At 46.1% G+C, this 22154-nt stretch overlaps 1 protein-coding gene and 1 long non-coding RNA gene across 17 annotated transcripts; one reads left to right on the top strand and one right to left on the bottom strand.

Annotated features, from left to right (window-relative positions):
• Positions 1 to 1632: 1632 nt before the first annotated feature.
• On the bottom strand, positions 1633 to 5719 carry LOC127342099 (phenylcoumaran benzylic ether reductase PT1). Its single transcript, XM_051368040.2, has 5 exons — positions 5419 to 5719; positions 5143 to 5289; positions 4064 to 4301; positions 2073 to 2276; positions 1633 to 1967 (listed from the first exon to the last, which is right to left on the bottom strand). The coding sequence occupies exons 1-5, from the start codon at positions 5593 to 5595 to the stop codon at positions 1795 to 1797; spliced, it is 939 nt and encodes a 312-aa protein (XP_051224000.1). The 5' UTR covers positions 5596 to 5719; the 3' UTR covers positions 1633 to 1794.
• Positions 5720 to 5919: 200 nt separating this feature from the next.
• Positions 5920 to 9655, top strand: LOC127342100 (uncharacterized). Of its 16 annotated transcripts, XR_007876216.2 has the most exons (6): positions 5924 to 7008; positions 7101 to 7160; positions 7239 to 7354; positions 7557 to 7644; positions 7787 to 7837; positions 7963 to 9655. It is a non-coding gene; the product is annotated as an uncharacterized lncRNA (long non-coding RNA). The 16 variants fall into 16 exon arrangements; XR_007876213.2 differs by having other exon boundaries at positions 5920 to 7008; positions 7557 to 7837; XR_011755189.1 differs by having other exon boundaries at positions 5922 to 7008; positions 7239 to 7372; positions 7787 to 9655.
• The last annotated feature ends 12499 nt before the right edge of the window (positions 9656 to 22154 follow it).

Here is a 22154-nt window from a genome sequence, read left to right as displayed (position 1 = left end):
TTACACGAAGACATAATTGGGAACATGATTTTCAAAAACTAATACATAGTTTGAACCATGGTTGACACAAATATAAACATTGCAAAATAACGAAACCTAACTAGTGTTGGCATCGCAGATTTCGTGTGCTCGCTGCCAAGAAAGAACACTCTCAGGCACTCCCAGTCACCCAAACTGGAAAATCCAGCTGGTGACGGTATCCATGTTGGTTCTTTCGAGAAAGAACATCCAAAAACATGCGTGCCTATTTTCGATGTGAAGAAACAACACTCAGTCGTTGTCCTCCTCGGCGATGTCGCCGTGGTAGTGTCGGCAGCAGCGCGTCTCGCCGAACACCTTGACGCTCATATCCCCCTCGCCAAGGTAGGAGAACATGAGCACGAAGCCGGCTTCGAGGTGGTGGTAGCGCGCGAACTTCTCCCAGCCGATGTGGAGGTACATCTTGCCGCGCGCGTCTAAGATCACGTCCACAATGGCAACAGCCGCATGCAGCCTCCCGCGGATGCAGAGAGGCCGGCTCGTTGCCGGCGATGAAGTCGGCGAACTTGTCCGGCAGCCTTTGGATACCGAGTGGGTCGCCCTTGAGGACGACAACGAACTCGAACAGCATTTGCCGCTCCTCCTCCTGCAGGTCTGACGATGAAGACAATGACGTCGCAGGCGACAACGAGCGTGCAGCTCTGCTGCGGCCACGACCACGACCACGGCCGCGACCTCGGCCTCTACCAGACATGGCGTCGTCTCTTCAGATGGTGGCGGCTAGGGTTGGGGAGAGATGCGCTATGGTTTGTGTGGGAGGGACGATGCGTGAGCGCCCTTTTTATAGGCCGGAGGGAGGCGGGGGAGCGGTGGCGCTCATTAACGCCGACACGGAGAGCTAGGCGCGACGGGACGGTTCGCTGCGCGTCTGCGGAAACTGCACCGCCGCTGCGCGCCAATAACTTCCGTCGTGAGGTAGGCGACGGTTATGTTAAAGTTGAATGTGTCTTTGACGCGTCGGCCCCGTCACTCCCCGCTGGCGTCGACTTTTGGGATGTGTGGCTGACATGCGGCTCTCACGCCCAAAATTTTCCGGCTCGCGAGACGCCGGCGCACCCGATTCGCGCCCTCGGCCAAGGGGCCGGCACGGGGTTGTCGACGCTTCTATTTGGCTCGGAAAAACACCGATGCTATTTGGAACACGCATGTATAAGCCTATTTTTGCTCCCGTCCCTCAAATCACTATCAGAGCCATTATGGGGCGCGCCCATGGAGATGTTCTTACGAGCTATCCCTACGGATGTTTCCTTCTCAACCTGATGTGCAAGTTTGTATAGATAGCTAGATCGGCCGGTTAGTCCCTATGGACTATCATGTTCCATGATGGCCGTCTTTGGGAGTGTTGTAATCTCGCTTTTTCCCAAGTATTTCTTTAGTTAATTGGTAATGCTCTTATTTAGTGGAAATGGAAATCTGTTACCTTGTTTCAAAACAATAGACAGATGATGCGTACTACAGTATATATACTAAACTTACTACTCACTCGTTTCATTAAGGAAGTTTTTTCAATTTATTTAAATTTGAATATATCTAAACATAAATTCAGACAAATGTAAGATATTCTTATAGGGCGAACCTGCACCTAGTAACATATTTATAGGACCGTGTGGCTTTATTAATTTAAAGCTGGGCACTTTGTGCCTTATGTTTAAAAACCTAGTAACATATTTTATATAAGGTGAAAACTTTTATTATTCCGAGACTACTCGATAGATGCATATTACAGTACAACCCAACAGTCGTGCAAATGAACAATCATATTATACACAAACTATCAAGGTACCCCTCCATTGTGACGTATTTTACGTCTGGGTACAGCCTTGTCGCCTCCACCCCGACGGCTGGGTCGATGGCACCCTCGCATGCCCCTGCGTGCACCAGCGTCGAGTGCACCATTGCGAGCTGAAAATTGAGAGGGAACGGAGCCTCTGCATTCGCGCGCCACGGATACGGCAATGATCAGTTAATTAGACAGCAATTTGTGCGACATATACACCCAATTAATTTCACTTGTTGCATGGATTGGAGGTTACCTTGGATTTTCTTGGCGATCTCCTGCTCGGACACATAGTGCCTTTTAAGTGTCCTGCCGGTTTTCTTCTCCACCATATGAACGAGCTTGGCGAAGGAACATATGTTCGTAGGCGGGCGCACATACATGACCTTGTCAAGCGTTCGCGGGTCCTCCACGGCTCTTATAACCAAGGAGCTCATATCCCTCTCGTCTACAAAGATTGCTGAAAAAGCAATAGATAGATTAGAGGCTACATAAATAAATAAAAAATCTATATATTTGTAAATAAACCTATGTACTTTTTTGGCTTTGAAAATATCCTATAATTTTAGTAAAAATTGCAGTGGACCCTGTATGTCAATGACGTAGCGATGTGTTATTTTTTTCAAAGCCAAGCAAATACTTAGGAACACATGTCCCCGCGTAGTCTCCCAAGCGGTTCGTGTTGAACAAACCCTAGCTTCCATCCCCCCCTCCCCTTTACCTTGTCATGCGCTCCAAATGACGTTATCGAGGTAGCCATGTGGAGGATGATGGGGCTTGAGCTTGCTCCTCGTATGGTGGATCCGTCTTGACGCCAGGGTGGAGCACTGTAGCTCCCCACTCCCAGCGAAGTGGCAACATGGTGTGGATCGGAGCAACATGACCCATCGGTTGGGATGGCACCCTCTAAATGCAATATCTTCAACTCCTCGTGACGAACTATACACATTGGCCTAGTATGTTGCATCTTATAATATCAACTTTGGGGCATGCTCACTCGATCTCACGATAAGAGGCGTCACTGAAATGCTAGATCGAGTGGTCTAGATCTGGAAGATATGGGCATGTTGGAAAGCCCCACCCCATCCCCACACGACCACAACCACCACCACCATATCTAGCATGATGGAAGACATGTTGGTGGGGCGGTTGCCGGCTTGGGAGAGGCGATTTGCTAGTAGAGCCAACAACGATAGCAAGAAGATTCCATTACCTTGTTCAAAGGTTCATGGTTATAGTTTTCATCCCCAGTAAGAATGTTGTAGGACAAACCCCATATCAGACAATGGGGTTTCTCAGTGTTATGTTCCCTCTTGGCCATCACATTGGAGATGGATCTGGACGGAGGGAAAATTTAGAGGTAGTTTCGTTGATGGCTACGTGGAGGTAACGACGGAATGTGCAAGGTGGGGTCATAGAATGACTTGTGTTACTTCAGAGGATCGTAGCAATAAGAGGCGATTGTCGTAGCAGGGGCGCCTCATGGAGGCTATCCTGGGTTATGGGTCGGCCTTTCCAAGTTACTTGCCTTTTTAAACAATACCTTGAGGCCATAAAAAAAAGATATGAGTACATATTGCACTGTTGATCCGTCCTATCTTAGGGGAATTGGCCTGGTCTGGTTTGACGGTCATGCTCCGCCACTGCACAAGAGGTTTTGTACATGTGGTTATCATCGGATTTACACTATTTATTGTTTTCAGATTCGTGCTTCCAAATATTATTAAGTTTCGCCGTGTTTCAGATATCCGAGACGTATTAAAATGCAACAAAACATAGTAGTTTCATGCACGGAACAAAGTCATTTCTCCTTAATCACATAGTAACTTGTCATTTTCAGTGAACTTGGACTCGCTAGCTGAGGATTAGTCACAATAAAGATGCATGAATGCAACCTATGCGGCCGCTTTTCTTGTGCACAAAGCTCTTTTTTGTTGTTGTCAGCAGGTAGGTTGGCCGCTGGTGTCCGATGGGCTGTCAAGCTTGTCATGTTCATTGTGGTGTTCAATGTGACTGTTCATACGTGTTTTCTAATTAACTGGACATTGTTTTTCTCGTCGTATGCCGAATATTTTGCGTCTGCTTGAAAAATGTACTACTTCCTCTATTTAAAAATAAGTGTCTCGATAGATATGCATATATGTAGAACAAAAATTTGTTGAGATAATTCAGACAAAGATTTGTGATGTGAATGTTTGCTCCATGGAACTACATGTGAATCCCAATATGACGTGGAGGTTGCCTTACCTCGTGAATTTTCATCACCAAAGATCACGCCGGTGGACAGAGGGCCATCTCCTCCGGAGTTGGCTAGTGCAGACAGCAACAAGCCAATAGCCCAGTAGCTACAGACAATAGTGTGAGGAATCCCTGCGGCTCTGATGGCTTCTCGAACTCGAAGCTTGGATTTTATCATGCTCTTCGCTGGCTCAAGAGTCCGTTCGGCGTGCTCCACGTCACAGCCGAATTCAGATGGCACAAAACGCTGCAGTGCTTTGTCAGTTCAGAGTTTCAGATATCCAACACATAACTAAAACAAAATGAAAAGGTAATGGGCTGTCAAGCTAGCCAATCGCATGAAAACCTTGCAAAATCCTATATTGCCAAAATTAAAGTTTATCCCTCGCCTATAATATCGGACTTTAAAAAAAATCTTGTGAGTGTCTATATACACCAATTTGGAATCTTGCCTCGCAGAAAGCGGTTCAGACTACATGGCGGTGACTCAACGTGCATAAGAACCTACTAGAGAGAATATCAAAACAATTTTGCAACATACAGAGACAAAAATTTAGAAGGGAAAAGTAAAACTCTCATGAATGCATAACATCTGTAATTACAACAGAAAATACATTGACTTAATTAATTTTTAAAATATATATCCTTCTTTATAATCTTTCCATTTGAAAATCACATATTTTCATTACTTTTCCTATTTTTAAATGTAACCTCTTATTTTCCATAATTTTCTTGCAGAAATCATTTTAAAATTTTGGTATGAGATTTTGAAAAAAATGTAGCCCATAAAGTTTAGAAATTTTCGAATGGCGGAGTTTCCTAAAATAAAAAAACTTCAATCATTTTTTCTATTCTTGACGTTTTATGTTTTCTTCACTATAGCTATGTATGGTACGCAAAACTACCACCAACACACAAGTCATTGTAAAAACTGGTTTTAGTGGGGTGAGGATCGATCTAGATTGTTTCACACTTCAGAGAATCAGAGCTCAGGAACTTATAGACAAAACTTAAACATTTTTTATCGTACTTTTGGAAAACAAATTCCTTCATCGCACAGGAAGAAGCTTCTACACGTGTGCATGTACCTTGACAGTTCCAGCCTTCTTTATCGCTTCGAGGATCTTGAGCTGGCCGTCCAGCTCCTCCGGTCTGCCGTGTCCGACGGCGGAGATCACCACCTCGCCGTGCTGCTTGATCGCCTCCACCAAGTTCCCATGGTCGTTCATGTCCCCCTGCGTGCGCAAATCAATTTTCCTGAACTTAACGGAATGCAATAAATCACGAAGAGTTTGTTTTCTTAATCAAAAGCCCAAACTGATACGTAGAAGGCTAATTAAGAGGTGATATCTAGTACTGCGTACGTAAACAACGCTGGCTCCGCGGGCCTTGAGGGAGTTCAAAAACTTCGCCTTGTCGGAGTCGGAGGAGACGGTGGCCGGGCGGACGAGCACTGTCGTCGGGTGGCCGGCGTTGAGGCTCCCCATCACGAGGTGCCGCCCGATGTTCCCCGTACCGCCAATCACTAGTACTCTGCTCATCCTGGACGATTGATCTTGATATCTGCGGTGGAAGTGCGCGAGTTCTACTTCTATGTGTATATCAGTAGTTGAATAGGCTGAAGTTGGCTTAGGCAGTGCGTCGAAGCAGTACAGATGTTTCGCCTCCCATGCACTGTGGCCTATATATACACCGGAAGATACTACGTACCTTGTCCACTCATTGGCATAAACGTTGCTTTGAGATGAGGAGAAAAATAACTCCCGTAGAAAATCTCATTGTTTCTTCGCTAAAAACCATAGTTTGCCTGAACTTATCGAGCCGTACGCTAAAAGACCCATCTGCCATGGAAAAGGACCTTTTTGGTCTGTGCCGCGCAAAAAAAAGACCCCTTTGTGACTTCTTGTACTACTGTGTCGTCGATTTGTACTGCGCACGAGCGACCCTGTTTTCTTTGGTACTCCGGAATTCCTGGTACTCCACCTCCCGAACCCTGTTTTCTTTCCCGTCCCTCTCATCCTGCCAGCGGCTGCTATCGGAAGTACCATGAGGAGCATGCAGCCGGCGGCGGGGAACTTTGGTACTCCACCTCCCGAACCCTGTTTTCTTTCCCGTCCCTCTCATCCTGCCGGCGGCGGCTATCGGAAGTAGCACGAGGAGCCTGCAGCCGGCGGCGGGGAACTTTGGTACTCCACCTCCCGAACCCTGTTTTCTTTCCCGTCCCTCTCTTCCTGCCGGCGGCGGCTATCGGAAGTAGCACGAGTAGCCTGCAGCCGGCGGCGGGGAACTTTGGTACTCCACCTCCCGAATCCTGTTTTCTTTCCCGTCCCTCTCTTCCTGCCGGCGGCGGCTATCGGAAGTAGCACGACGAGCCTGCAGCTGGCGGCGGGGAACTTTGGTACTCCAACCCTGTTTTCTTTCTCGTCCATCTCTTCCTACCGGCAGCGGCTATCGGAAGTAGCACGACGAGCCTGCAGCCGGCGGCGGGGAATGGCGAGCGGTGGTCAGTGCAGCCCCCCCCCATGCCCGCCGGCCAAGCTACGCCTACCCACCTCACCGCTTTTGTCGTCGCCGCCCTCTACCTCCCCGGCCTCATCGCCTTCGCAAGGGCGATTTTGTCCTGCTAGGGTGCCGCGGTGATGAGGCAGTGGTAGATGGGAGCCATGGCGGAGGCGGAGCACGAGGGCTGCATGGAGAACCAGGCGGTATCGAGCTCCTCGGCCTCGAAGGGAGCAGCCAATAGATGTCCCGATTCTGGATTGTAGTGTCTACATTTTTTGTTTCTTGGCGTATATTTTCGGCCTTGGATCTTATGCTGACCACTTCTAGGAATTTGGTTCTAGGATTCAGATGTGGAAACCCAGAGATGGCCGCACAAAAGCAGATTGACCTTGTCAAGGTAGCTATCAACGTTCATCCAACGCCCGGGCTCCTCCTCAGCTGCAGCCAAAGAGGTACAACGATATCTGGTACCTTTATCTGATTGTAGAAGAGTAGCATGGCTGCAGTAATGTTTCAGTTCTTGTGTTTGCCGTGTGATCTCCAGCTCTCCAGCTATGGAGCAAACTGAACAATGGGGAAAGGTGATTTCAAACAGCAATCCAGTGTGAGTGTTCCATTGGATCAGAGTTTATTTCATTATAACCATGGATATGAGTTCATTTTCTGAATTTGTTCTTCGCAGTGACTTTCCCTATATTTTTCTTAAATGTGGTTAGAAAGGAGCAATAGAAGCAATCTCTCATGTCGCTGGCAAGATAACTGTTTCATCACCAAATTTGGGGTGGATCTAGGCAAACTGTAAGGCCACTGTCCAAGGTGCATGGGTTATTCCATGAGTTTTTTTTTGTCAGTATAATGTACTACCTGTCACATGTTCGGCGAGTAACAACCTTTGTATGAAATGAAAACTGACAACTTCAGTTTAGTTTTTTTATATTTCCGTCTAAAAATTATTTGATCGCTTGTTTGTTGATATCAAATTTTCTCCTTGATATTTCAGGAGTATGTGGTGAAAAAGAATGATAGAATTGACTTAATGGCAATGGTGGGAGTGTTTGGATCAGTTTTCAGTGGCATACAATACAAATGTATCCTTGGAATAAATCTAATGATATTCTATTAAAATGATCCCTTCTTACACCATTTGCATGACTTTCCATCGATTTTGATACGCACTGCATTATGTTTCATTTTTGAGATTGCATATTATTCTCCTTCACGTTAGCACAGAAGTATTCTTGAGTGAGAAGAACTTTATTCTATTAAATGGAATGTTGATCCGTAAGTCCCTCACTGTTTCTAAATTTCCCCAAACTTTTGTACACATAGAACATTTGTAATGGAAAATATATAAGGTGCACCATAGAGAAAGTATACTCCTGAATAACAAGGCATGTTTGGTGTAGGCGTGTATCTAATTGATGTACATCCATGTCTCCAGTTGTGTATCAACTTGTTTCACTATTCTAGATTGTAAAGATCACATGAGAAGTCGTTTTGAAAATCAAATAAAACAGCGCAAAGCTAAACGTGCTGCAATGGGTAAGAAGGTTAAATTTGCCAAGGATAAGGGAGTGGTGACGAGTATTCGTATGAAGTTTCCTTGGATTAATATTTCCTGACTTCTTTGGAATATGGGGATGCCACCTTCTTCTGGAATGGTATGATCCTTAAAATTGTCTGCAATTGTTTTTTCTCGTGGTGTAATTTTATCTCTAGCAAGTTTTCACTCAACTATTTGTCATTTATTATTAAATTATGTGGCTTGTGCGAAATAATTGTGTGGAACCTTTGAACTTATAGGGCATTGGCATCGACCGGCTAGCAATGTTGTTGATAAACTCTGCTAGCATAAGGGGTGTTATGCTTTTCCTGTTCTGAAGCTTCAGCAATAGGACCTTTGCTCGGGGTAAGAAGAGATGCAATTTTGACAATGCTGGTAAGAAATTCTGCCAACAGATCCTTTATACCATTATATAGATATTGCCTACTGCTTCATTGGTAAATGGACGGTTAGGAGGGCCAAGGCTCCAGTCGGGATTTGTTCTTAGGAAAAATTGTCGATAGGTCCCAACACTGGTATTAAAAATGATTCACATTATTCTGGTTTCCTACAACCATCTCGCTGATGCAGGAATGCTATGGATGTGTTGTTTTGACCCACTTTCGTGCTGACTAAATGACCTCTTGCTATGCTTTCAGGGGATTTGACAATTTACCACCCTTTTGTTTGCAATTTGATTATTTTTCCAGAGCTGCAAAAATCACTGGATTAGCTTATTAAAAACGTCCATTTGCAATCAGCTTGCTTTGTAACTATTTCTTAAGCAAAAGATTATAACCTTTCTTACATCGGGGATTGACAGTACATCATCTTCCCGAACACAAAGATCCACCCTTCCTTGTTGCGTAGAAAAAACCTGGTTAGCTGCATACAGGTCATAGCATTTGGTAGTCGTCAAATATGGGTTATACACACATGCCCAAATATATTTATTTCACTTGTAAATGCCTTTTTCTTTCAGTAGAAAAAAGATTTGTTTTAATGCTTTCTTGGTTGAGAGTGCAGATTCATACTAATTAACAGAAGGCAAAATCTTCAGTTATTGGCAGAGCTAGACTTGAGTGACACACCTGGAGCCTGGAGATGCCACCATCGGTGATTCTCTCCATTGACAAGTGAGGACGGGATCTTTTGCCTTACCAGGTATCTTATATATGCGGCAATGGATATCTTCATTTAGTTACTAAAGATCTTTCAAGGCAGTCAGAATGTCTGAATGGTATCATTAGACCCCAATCCTATTTAGAATTTGCAAATACTTAGTTTGCCCTTTGTATCATCGACCAATGCATCCAAAGTGAACTCACTCTAGAACTAAGTATTTGCAAATTCACTTTACATATATCGACCAATACTTAGTTTGCTCTTTGTATCAATGACAAGGTTTCTACCTGGTTGTGAGTTAAGGACTATTTTTGTTCAAGCATCGTTTCAAACTTGTTTGTAAAGTGAACTGTGTAACGATCGTTACATGTATCAGCCACTTTTTGTATTTTCGTCAAGAAAAATCAAATGTTCACGTTCTTTTCTGGTAATCATTGCTATAAACAAGTTTTTAAGTTACATATTACGGAAATCAATCAGAAACCAAGCGCAACCTCAATCTCAGTTATTGGTGAGGTAGGAAAAACACGTTGATATGAGATTATTGTGTGTTCAAGATGACTTGAGTTGACCGGAACTAGATGAAAATATTTGGGCCGTTGATTGGACTACACCTTGCCGGCGAGGAGGTGCCCCATGGGGCGCCCCAATCACTAGTACGGATTTAAGGCCGAGCATCATCCACAGTCACTGGTCCAGACACGGCGCTGTATTGGCTCACGTGGGAATTGACTGGACCCCTGGACTGTGGCAAGCGAGCAATAATTTGCGAAAAGCGATCAAAACCGCCAGCAAGCAGCACGTGCGCTTATTTCACTACTATGTTGAAGTCTTAAATGGCAGCAGCACATAGGAGGTGGCGTTTTAGCACACGCGTGCATATGCACTCATTATAGAAAATAATAATAAAATAATTATATAAATGTCAAAAAAAATTGACATAAATTTTTTGGTATACATTGTGACATCCTATGTTTGTTCACAAGTTTTCGTGGAAAAACAACATTTTGTGTGGTGTGTACAAAAAAGGCAAAAAAAAAATGTACTGTACGTAGTCGTGTTACAACATCAAAATTTGTCTTTTTTACAGGTGCCACATAATTTTTTTTTGAAAACTTGTGTACCAATAAAATGTCTAGATATACATGTAAAATTTTTGTTTAGAATTTTTTGACACTTTGAAATGTGGATTTACATAATGGGAGCATATGCTCCTATGAGCCAAAGTGCATTTCCCCAGCACATAGCGATTATTTCACACTGAAAATTAACCATGGGCGATTTTTCTGGGAAACTGTATCAACAGAGCTTATATTGATGCCACATTATATTTTATGATCAAATTGATAGTCTTATTTGGTCACCACTAATGCTTTGAGTCCAGTCAATATTTCCTATCACAATGTGAAGTAAATGCTAGCTCATTATGATTCACTTTGAGTTTAGATAGATGAAATCTTATGTTGTTCACATTGAGATTTCTTATTTCAATGATATGAAGCGCAAAGGATCTCTGTGTTTTCTCGAAAAATGATTTCTTATTTCTCATATTGCATTTCAGTTTCTGCACATTGCAGTTGAACTGAACATGTTAAACAGAAACACGGGCTAGTGCATATACAAAATGAAGCTCTGTCTGTTTTTGTATGTAGAAATAACACGAAAACTGCAAACGGAGGCATGTAGCCCTTTATTTTCAAAAAATCGGAATCATAGTTTGAAGTTTCAAAAAAATCTGGAAAAAAAATCATGGATGTAGACAATGATGAAATCTACGAATGTGCAAATCTCAATGTGAAATTATTTGTATTGTAGACTACACAAAAATAACAACATCTGACAGGTTTTATACTTTTGAAATTTGCACTATTCACTATTCTCAGATCCACACATTTGTCATTTTTGTGTAGCCTAAAGTACTAACAATTTCACATTGAGATTTTGCATGTTTGTAGATTTCATCATTGGCTACATCTAAAAAAAATTGATTTTTTTGAAACTTAAAAATATGATTTCTGATTTTTTTGAAAATAAAGAGCTACATGTAACTCGGCCTCCATTTGTCCACATACTAGAAGTATGTCATTTCTACATAGCAAGTAGCCCCAGATTGCTTTCTATCATGCAGACTTTATCTGTTTTTGTATGTCTAAATTTTAAAGTTTCATGCAGTCGGAGGATTTAAAAGATTAAATCTGATGAATGCTTGAAATTCCATAAGTCCAAACTTTTTAAAAATCCATGAAAGTTTGAGAATTGAGTTATATTTTATAAAAATTATCAAAATCCATTTCAACTTTTTTTAATAAAAAATCATTTCAAGAAAAAAATATCGAAAGAAAGCATGACAAAACGTTGACTTGCCAAAAGAAAGGAAGGTCAATAGTCTGAAAATGACAGGGAACAAACAAGCAGATGACCCTCAGTTATCGTGCCTAGTTGGCCTCTAAAGTTGAATCATGTCTTTTCAAATTAATTGACTTAACTTTATCTAGATAAACATGCATCTATATGTATTTTAATATGTAGATAATGCATATCTAGACAAAGATGAGTTAAATATTTGAAATGGAAGAAGTAGTAAAAATAAGATGGCTCAATGTGGAAGAAAAATTTAAATAGCAGTAAAGGCTTGCTTAACAACACGAATTTATGGAACCTGACCACATTGCTACCATTTAAAAAAATTGAAAGTGAAACTTTTGAGTCTCAAAAGTATTAAAAAAATAAGTATACATGGTTCATATATCAATGTAAAGTTTTTTAAGAAAAGGCCTTTTGTTTTGGCCTATAAAAAAACAAATTCTTAATGGTATATAGAAGTAAAAAAAATGCTTTTGTCAGGAAATTGTCTTTTTTGGGTAGCCCAAAATACAATGTAATTTTAAAATAATAATTTGATGGCATACATTTTAGATGTATATATATCTAGCTATACATATTTTCGCATATTGTTTGGAGACATTGGAATTTGAGTTTGAAAATTTGCAAAACAAAACGGGTTCACCGGTGTCCAGGTGCATTGATCAGTTTTTGCTTAGGAGTACTTGTTGTGTTTGAGGGAAGCAAACTCCGATATCATTATTCATTTTTATTTGTATCTCATATTATTTTCTACTCCCACCGTCCCATAAAGAATATCATAGATATAAATTTAGATATGGATGGAGAAGTTCTTTTGTAGAAGGCTTACTGACTTAGAGAACTAGCATGACAACTTTTTCAGGTAACCATAAGGGCATCTTCAGCGGCCCAAACCATTCCGAACATCAAAATTGTTTGTTTTGGTTGGTTTAGGTCGAGATGTGAACACGAAATTGGCAGGATGGCCACAATATTTTGGTAAGCACTAGCCATTTTGAATTATTTTCACTCAATATAGCTCATATGAATGAAAACATTAATGTTGCAACCAAATTAATTTAATTAGTGTACATAAAAATTAACAACATAGTTCACAGTCAATTTAGTCCACCAAATCAACAACATAGTTCACAAATAAGCAACAAAATAATATGAGATGAATACTTGTTTCCTGCCAATGTCCATTGATGCTCAATCAAATTCTCTTGAAGTCGACACATTAGTGTGGAGGTCACGGATATCATGATGCACATGAAGGAGCAATGATGGCCCAGCCCGCGGTGCAACAAATTCACCTTGAAACTGCCACCCTTGGTCAAAGAGGCCTTCATCACGCTCATCATCAACGATAATGTTGTGCATGACCACACAAGTTGTCGTCGTGGTGAACGAACAGATGCCATGGGATGGCTTAAGTTGGGGCCGAATGTGCGCTAGAGGATTCGGGGGAGGGTTTTGGATTAGATTGGACGAACTTCCGGATGCTTTCCTCAAGAACACAACCAAAGGTAGCGATGCAAGAAGAAAAACACAAGGAAGAACTCTGCTCTAGATCCTTATATTTATTGATCTCAACGGGATACAAGTTTTTGTGAGACAGAACCTTACCTAACCTGCCCGCGTAATGGGCTACCCCCTCTCCTTATATAGGGGAGAGGTGGCTTACAGAACAAGGAACCCTAATGGCATCTTAGACTAGACAAACTACTTTTACAAAGCTACTTTAATCATAAACGGCGGCGCCAGTATCTTTAACCAGGGAGGCTGACGTCCTCCGGCTGCTTTTGGCGTCATCCTCCTCTTTATCGTCAGGGCTTCGTTTAAAGCTACTTTGCTTAGCTCATCCTTGTCCTCTAGCTCTGAAGAGAATCTTTGACCAGCTTTGCCGACATGCTCTTCTTACCGGTAGCCCGGTGTCTTCTTTATCCGGTTCCGGTATACCCTTCTTGGGGATACTGGCTTAGCTCTACTTAGCCAAACACTGAACTTTGTCCTCCGGTATAAATATTAAACCGGTACCTTGATGGCTCAAACCATCCGGTTTGGCATGCCTTTGGCATACCGGGGGTCATCCCCCCCAACATTAGTCCCCGAAGCTGGTATAGTCTGGTGGACTCTGTCCAACAGACCTTGCCAGTTTCCCGTATCTCAAGGTTCCGGTTTAATCTTTCCGGTGGACAGTTCAGATCCCGGCATCTTTGCCGGACTCACGTCCTCCTTTCTTTGCAAGGTATTCTCCGGTATCTCATTTTCCGGTATCTTAGACATTAAAACTCTCCAAGGTGAAGTCGAGAATTTCTCGGGTACAGTGATTGTCAGTGACATGCGCACTGTACCTGACGCGCCAGTGTCAGTGGTCACTTCCGTTCGGCTTCTGCGCCCGTAATAAGTGCGGCACACTGGATCCGGGCTGCCGTTCCGGATCCGTGTGGCGGCCCTGTGGCTTTTTCATTTCTGCGCGTGTATCCTTGCGCCACGTGGCGGCCCACGAAGCGAACCGCCGCGTCCCAACGGTTACCAGCCCACTAAGTCTTTTTCCTATAAATGGGGGAACCGCTCCTTCTTCCTCTTTTCTTCGCACTCCCAAGTTCTTCGCGCACACAGAGCTCTAGCCCTCTTGCGCCCTTCGCCGCTTCCGCTCATTGCCTGAGCCCCGCAGTCCGGCGAACTTGCTCCGCCGCTCCGCCGAACCTCGCCAAGCTTTGGTGCGTGGAGAATCTCTGCAGCGCATCTGCCGCGGCCGCTGCGTTCGCGTTCCGACGAACTCCTCTCCGCCTCTTCGTCGCCAGGCTTCCCCAGCAACCACGAGCGCACAGCTTCGCCGGCGACCCTCTCCGTCAGCGTCTCCGCCGCCTCAGGTTAGGCCCGCTTCGTGTTTGCCGCTCTGTTCCTTGCTTTTCAGATCTTGGGCCCGTAGGATATTTATTCCACTTTTCTTTTGTTTTTTCTCTTACTCGTAGATCTTCGCGCAAGGGTAGATCCCGGTTAGATTCGCATGTCTAGTGAGCAGTACCTCTCTGAGTCCTCCTTCAGTAGCGAACGGACTGTGTCATCCGACGGCTTAACCGCAGAGCTTGCTCAGATGGAAACCGACACCGGCATGGACCAAGAGGCCGGCAGCTCTAGGCAGGCCTCCGGAATAGATCTTTCCGGTATCACACGCGGGGCTTGGAGAGGTTCCGACGTGACCCAACATGAGATCGATTGGCTCTACCGGTCCAGAAGGATACCGGAGGGAGTAACCTGCCGGCTTCCCGGCGATGAAATCGAACCGGTGGTTAGACCCGGTGAGTACGTCGTCTTTCTCGCTCACTTTGAGCGTGGCTTCGGCCTTCCCGCCTCCGACTTCTTTCGCCGATTTCTTGATTTTTACGAACTTCAGCCTCACCACCTTCCCGGCAACGCCGTTTTCTATCTTTCTTGTTATGCCACCTTCATGGAGGCTTATATCGGCATCCGCCCCACTCGCGAGACCTTCGCTCGCTTTTTCTCTCTTAGGATCAATTCCGTCCAGGGCAAGGACATTCCTAAGCCCAAACCCCCGTACAATGCGGGTCTTGTATCATTGGCTCCCGCCAAGGGAGCCCCTTCTTCAAATTTGCTGGTCTCGAGTCATGCCGGTTATGGCAAGAGACTTTCTTCTACGTGAAGAACGACATCGTCGCAGACCTTATCAATCTACCAGCTTTCAATCCGGCGCCGCCCCGCAAGGTCAACTGGAGCTACTCTCCCGGGATAACTCAAGTTGAGACGAACCGGGTAGTACGCTTCATGGAGAAGCTGATGAAGGAGACCAAGATCTGCTCTGACGATATCATCCGCACCTTCATCTCACGCCGGGTGCTTCCTCTTAAGCGCCGGACTCACAAGATGAGCGAGATGTACGGTCCCGGCGATCCCACGAAGATCACCGGCCTCCCTCTGAGCAAGAAGGACGTAGTCCTCAAGGCTAGGCAGATCTGCCAGACTGCCATGCCGTTTGATTGGGAGTGGGGCTTCTTGCCTCTTAGCTCCACCAACCCTCCAACTGAGGAAGTAAGAATTTGTGCAACCCGGGTTCTCGTGCCGGTAACTTTTACGCTGCGACTAACTTGTCTTTCATTCGTTTTCAGGCCAAGGAACACTTCCCCCGCATCGACGCGGATCAACGAGGCCCTTGCCAGAAGCGTCCTCTGGACCGGGTGGACCCTGACCCGTACATCCATTGGACCGATATGAAGATGGGCCGAACGCATACCTCGCGCCCCGGTAAACCCTCGTCAGAAGCTTCCGGCTCCGCCGATGATCTCACTATGCTTGAGGTAGCTTTCTTTTCCGGTCTCTCAAACGTTACCGTTATTTCTCCTATGTAGATGCCCCCTCAGCTGGCACGCAACCGCAGGTTCATGAGCACGTTGCTCCCCTGCGAGCCGAGGCCGGCGACGAGTTTGTGGAGAAGCTGGCTCCACAGCTCAAGAAGAAGAAGGCCCCGGCACCTGATGCCGGCTCCAGCCATAGCCCTCCCACCAAACGCTTCCGGACGGAAGTCCTTGGGGGGAAAGAGACGGGCAAAAGGCGCTACAAGGGAAAGCAGATGCCGGTCGCTTCCGGGTAAGTTTTTGCTTCTTTGCTTGTTTGATTCTTTTCCACCTTTCCTTCCGGTTGCTTTTTCCAACCTTTCTCTTTTTCTTGTTCAGCCCTGCGCTCAAGCTTGGCCCAAGGCCCGAGAGCTCTGAGGGAACCGCAAGGACCTCATCTCCATCTCACCCAAGCCCGGCATCGTCTGGTGCCGGCAACACTTCTGCCTCCCCCCTGGGGGGCATTTCAAGTTCGGGGCGCGCGGCCCCTACACCTCCAAAACACCGCGCGGAGGAGGAGCATGTCTCCCCTCCAGGAAAGCAAGATACCGGCGCCAGCAACACCGGCGCTGACTCAAAAGCTGCCGGGAGGGCGGAACCTCTGGTTCCTCCCGTCCCTAAGAAGAAGAAGAAAACTGCGGAGCCTTCCCCCTCCAAGCCGATGCCGCCGCCGGAAGCCCCCAGCGCCAAGCCGACGCCGCCGCCGGAAACAACGAAGATCATCAAGGAGAAGGCCACGGCTTCCGGTACCTCCTCCGCCGACCTGCAGCAATTGACGCTGCACGCCGGCCGCGCTGCTGTCGCAGCCGGAGGAAAGCCTTCCGGCGTCCTGGGCCGGATCACTGAGCTCAAGCGCGGAGGCCGTGACCTGGGGCACTTGCTCCCCTATGCTGAGAGGTGGAACGCTGCGGATGAGTCCGTAGCCACACGCGGCCTGGGGAAGGACCGGCTTCCGGTGCTGGACCCCGCTGGCCCTCGCTGCATGGAGGAGCACTTCACGCGGCTGCGGCGCGCGGTGAAGGAACTGGACAGCGCGTGGTACGATGCGACGAACAACATGGTGGTAAGTTTTACCAAACTCTCTTCGCTTTTTCAATTTTTCAATTCATGCCGGTTTCTTTCTTTCCGGATCTTGTCTATCTTCCCAGTCCCCGAGTTTTGTGTTGAGAGCGCAGCTTTTAGCGCAAAACTTAAGTAGCAACTCGAAAAACCGGCATGCCCAGTCCCCGAGTTTCGAGTTAAGAACGCAGCTCTTAGCGCGAAACTTAGGTAGAAACTCAAAAAACCGGTATACCCAGTCCCCGAGTTTCGGGTTAAGAACGCAGCTCTTAGCGCGAAATTTAGGTAGAACCTCGAAACACCGGCTTCTTTTTCTAACATCCTTCTTTGAACAGAGCACGGCCGACGCTCGGAAGCACCTCTTTGAGGAGCTTCTGTGGGAGCACCGGGACCTTGCTGAAGCGCACGGCAAGTGCCAAGGTAAATTGCTGTGTCTCCGGCATCTTCTTACCGGAAAGTTTTCTTTCTTAGTACTCACAACTTTTGTCTCAACAGCCATCCCGGAAGCCTCCATCGAAGCTCTCAAGGCTCAGCTCGCCAAGCTCCAAGGTACCAGTTCTTCTTTTCCGGTTAACCTGTTTCCTCGTTATTTCACCAACTGCAATTTTGCTAACACTTTCTTTCCGGGCTCTAGGTGAAAAGGAGCAGCTTATCCGGCAGCACCGCGAGGCTCTGGACGCCCAGGAGACCTACGCCAGCGGGCTAAAGGAGCAGCTGATCCAGCTCGGGCTCAAGCACAGCGAGACGATGAAAACCGCCCAAACCGCCGCTGAAGCTAGGCTGAATGAGGCTCTGGAGGACGCCAACAACTCCACCGTGGTGCTGCGGGCGGAGTTGGAGGAGGGGGCCAAGGCGCGGCAAACAGCCGAGGATGAGACCGCGCGTTTGAAGGCGGAGCAGCAGGAGTATGACCTTTTGGTCATGCAAACTGATGCGCTTGCTCTCCGTGAGTTTTTCTTTCTTTTCCGGTTTTGCTTTTAAGCTTATCTCTTCCGGTAGCGTGTTCTTATCTTCTTCTTTTGTCTCGCAGGGCTCTTCCCGGACTCTCAGGCCTACGCGCAAAAGAAGGTAGCGGAGAGCCGGGTCGCGCAAGCATATAAGAACTTGGACGCGCCCTGGGACCCCTATGACCATCTGGTGGCGCTGTCTGCCCGCGTCTCCCATATGCGTGCGGTGGACCGGAACCTCGCCGACATCCCGGAGGTGGCAATCCAGCTCTTCAAAGTGCTCTGGCCCGATGAGGAGGTACCGGCTGACCTGTCCCTCACCAACGACCGCCTGAAAGATGCCGGTCGGAGGATCAGAGAGTGGCAGTGCTCCGCAGCTCGTGCCGGAGCGGACTCCGCGCTGCGCGTGGTTTGCTCCTGGTACCCGGACTTGGACTTGGATGCCCTCACCGGCGTGCGTGCCAACGCTCCAACCGATACGGACTCTGTCCTCACCGCAAAGCGGCAGGATCGGGCCTACCGGATTGCTGAGTACGCCGAGGCTCGCACCTTCATCCCTCCTCCTCCCAACGTCAAGGACTACCTCAGCGAGGACGAAGAGGAGGATGAAGATGAAGATGAAGATGCTGAAGCCGGTGACGCGCCTCCGGAAGCTCCAGAAGCCGACGCTGTTCCTCCCAAGGCTCCTTCTGCCTAAGTGCTTCTTGTTATCTGTTTGCCTATCTTACTGTAAAACAATGTTCGTCAAATTCTACCCCGGTATGCCGGGGTCTTAAGATGTAATATAAAACTTATCCTTGCTTTTGGATGCGGTACAACAATTTATGCCGGTATGTTATACCAGTAAGTTATTAAGTTATGTTTGTCTTACTGACTTAGCATTTTGCTCAAGGTTTGCCTTTTTTATCCTGTACTGTGAAGATTCCGAAATTGTTTCGGCATCCAATCCGGTGCAGACTTGGTTCTTTTGCTTTGGATCTGCCTACCCTCTGGGTTTTTTGGCGTATGAGTCACAAAGTTCTTTTGCCAAGCAAGCACTTTCTTGAACTTAGAAATAACTCGAAATTTTTCACAAAAAACCGGCATAACCGGGGTTAGTTAAACTTTCCGGATTGTTTGTTCCCACTCTCTCTTTTCGTGGTTCGCGTGCTTAGTTCCTACCGGTTTATCTTGCTTGCCATGAAGCCGGGTTTCGGACAGCAGCAGAGTCGAAGACTCCGGTAGGTTTAGCACGCTACTAAACCGGAAAGAAAAAATGTTCTGCAATCAACTGGTAAACTGAAAAAATAAACATATTACATGCAATTTCAGTAGAGGCAGTCCCCGAGATTCATTCGAGGTGCCGGCATCTTTTATTCATAGCATATAATGTACAAAAAAGAACTCCTTATATTACAACTTCATGCATAAAAGGGACGCAAAAGAGCTATGTTCCATGGGCGCTTGGTCTCCTCTCCTGACCTGTCCGCCTTTCCTTTCTTTGCTTCCTGTGCATCAACCAAGTAGTAGGCATCATTGTGTAGAGCCTTGCTCACAATGAAAGGTCCCTCCCATGGGGGTGATAACTTATGGCGGCCTTCAGTGCGCTGCACTAGGCGAAGCACCAGATCTCCTTCCCGGAATACTCTCGGGTTAACCTTCCGGTTGTGATAGCGTCTCAGGTTTTGTTGGTAAATGGCTGTTCTTGCCAAGGCTAGCTCTCTTGCTTCTTCTAGCAAGTCCACATCATTTTCTCATGCCTCTTTTACCTCTTCTTCGGTGTATTGTTGAACCCTTGGTGAGTCATGTATGATATCGGTTGGAATCACGGCTTCAGCCCCGTAAACCATGAAGAATGGAGTGTATCCGGTAGACCGGTTTGGAGTTGTTCTTATGCTCCACAGCACTGATGGTAGCTCATCGAGCCAACACCCCGGTGTCTTTTCAAGAGGCTCAATGAGTCTGGGTTTGATACCGGAAAGTACCAAAGCGTTTGTTCTTTCCACTTGGCCATTGCCTTGTGGGTGCGCGACTGGGCACAAATCCAACCGGATATTGTTATCCTCACAAAATCTTTTGAACTCACCTTGAGCAAATTTTGTGCCATTGTCAGTGATGATGCTATGCGGGTATCCATACCACAAGATAACATCCTTTAAGAACTTTACCGTCGTATGCCCATCATATTTTGCGATAGGTTTTACTTCAAGCCATTTGGTGAACTTGTCCACCATCACTAGGATGTGGGTAAAGCTGCTTCTTGCGGTTTTGAATGGGCCAACCATGTCAAGGCACCAAACAGCAAACAGCCAAGTTAGCGGTATGGTTTTTAAACCGGACGCTGGGGTATGATTTTGCTTGGCGTACCTCTGGCACCCATTGCATTTTCGTACCAGATCTTCAGCATTCTCCAAAGCAGTGGGCCAATAGAACCCATGCCGGAATACCTTTGCTACCAATGCCCTTGATGAAGCGTGGTGCCCACATTCTCCTTGGTGAATTTCCACAAGCATTTCTTTTCCTTCTTCCGGTTCCACACATCTTTGAAGGACACCGGTAACACTTCTCTTGTATACCTCCCCATTGATGATGGTGTAAGCTTTGGATCTTCTTTGGATTCTTCTTGATTCATTTTCGTCAACCGGCAAAGTGCCGTTGATCAGGAATTCCTTAATAGGTTTAACCCAAGATGGTGCTTCTCGAACCACAAATACTGGTACGTCTATCTCCATGTTATCCACCAGCATTGTTTCTTCCGGTATGGACGCAGCAATCCCCGAGCTTGCCGGAACAGTCCTCGAGTTTACCGGAACAGTCCCCGGGTTTCCTTCATCAATATCCATCGGCACAACATGTGATTCCGGTACGAAAATAGATTCCGACTCCGTGCTCGGTTTGATCGATGGTACCCTTAAGTGTGCCAAGGCTATACCGGGAGGGATTTCTTGCCTGGATGAGCCCAGTTTGGACAAAGCATCCGCGGCTTCATTTTCTGCCCGTGGCACATGGTGGAACTCACAGCCCTCAAAGAAGCCAGAAATCTTTTGTACGTGAAACCGGTACGAGGCCATGTTGGCATCTTTTGCGTCCCAATCTCCGGAACACTGCTGCACCACAAGATCTGAATCACCGTAGCAAATGATCCGGTGCACACCGATTTCTTTTGCGACTTTGAGCCCATGAATCAGAGCTTCATACTCAGCTACATTGTTTGATGCTCTAAAGTGCACCTGTAGAACATACCGGAGATGATCTCCCTTAGGTGAGGTAAGCACCACACTGGCACCTAGACCCTTGATAACCCACAAGTATAGGGGATCGCGGCAGTCTTCGAGGGAAGTAAAACCCAAATTTATTGATTTGACACAAGGGGAGGTAAAGAATACTTATAAGCCTTAACAACTGAGTTGTCAATTCAGCTGCACCTGGAAAAGCACTAGTAACAGGGGTGATGTGAAAGCAGCAGTAATATGAGAGCAATAGTAATAGTAACACAGCAGCGGTAACAGTAACACAGAGGCAATGGCACCAGAAAATAGTTGATACTACTTCCAATGACATATAGAACGAGTATATGATGATGAGAGATGGGCCGGGGTTCCCAGCGATCTACACTAGTGGTAACTCTCCAATAACAAGTGACAAGTGTTGGGTGAACAAATTACAGTTGGGCAATTGATAGGATTGATAAAGCATTAAGAAAGAACATCAATTCATTAATCATGTAGGCATGTTTTCCATATATAGTCGTACGTGCTCGCATTGAGAAACTTGCACAACATCTTTTGTCCTACCAGCCGGTGGCAGCCGGGCCTCAAGGGAATCTACTGGATATTAAGGTACTCCTTTTAATAGAGCACCGGAGCAAAGCATTAACACTCCGTGAAAACATGTTATCCTCACATCACCGCCATCCCCTCCGGTTGTCCCGATTTCTGTCACTTCGGGGCCTTTGGTTCCGGACAGTGACATGTGCATACAACTTGTAGATACAATCTAAGCAATAAGTATAGAGCTCAAATCTAAGATCATGCCACTCGGGCCCTAGTGACAAGCATTAAGCATAACAAGATTGCAGCAACAATAACTTCACAAACTTTATAGATAGACTAATCATAACGTATCATCCATCGGATCCCAACAAACACAACACCGATTACATCAGATGGATCTCAATCATGTAAGGCAGCTCATGAGATCATTGTATTGAAGTACATAGGATAGAGAGCACCAACTAGCTACTG

This window comes from Lolium perenne, chromosome 3, assembly GCF_019359855.2.
Source record: "Lolium perenne isolate Kyuss_39 chromosome 3, Kyuss_2.0, whole genome shotgun sequence".
Lineage (NCBI taxonomy): Eukaryota > Viridiplantae > Streptophyta > Magnoliopsida > Poales > Poaceae > Lolium > Lolium perenne.
The sequence above is the reverse complement of the archived record's forward strand: the minus strand, read 5'-3'. Positions and strand labels throughout refer to the sequence as shown.

Coding starts and splice junctions, on each gene's coding strand:
- LOC127342099 (XM_051368040.2), bottom strand. CDS start 5,595: ATGAGCAGAGTACTAGTGATTGGCGGTACGGGGAACATCGGGCGGCAC. Junction 4,302..5,142: donor AGAAGGCTGGAACTGTCAAG/GTACATGCACAC, acceptor AAAGCACTGCAG/CGTTTTGTGCCATCTGAATT. Junction 2,277..4,063: donor TGGTGATGAAAATTCACGAG/GTAAGGCAACCT, acceptor TTGCTTTTTCAG/CAATCTTTGTAGACGAGAGG.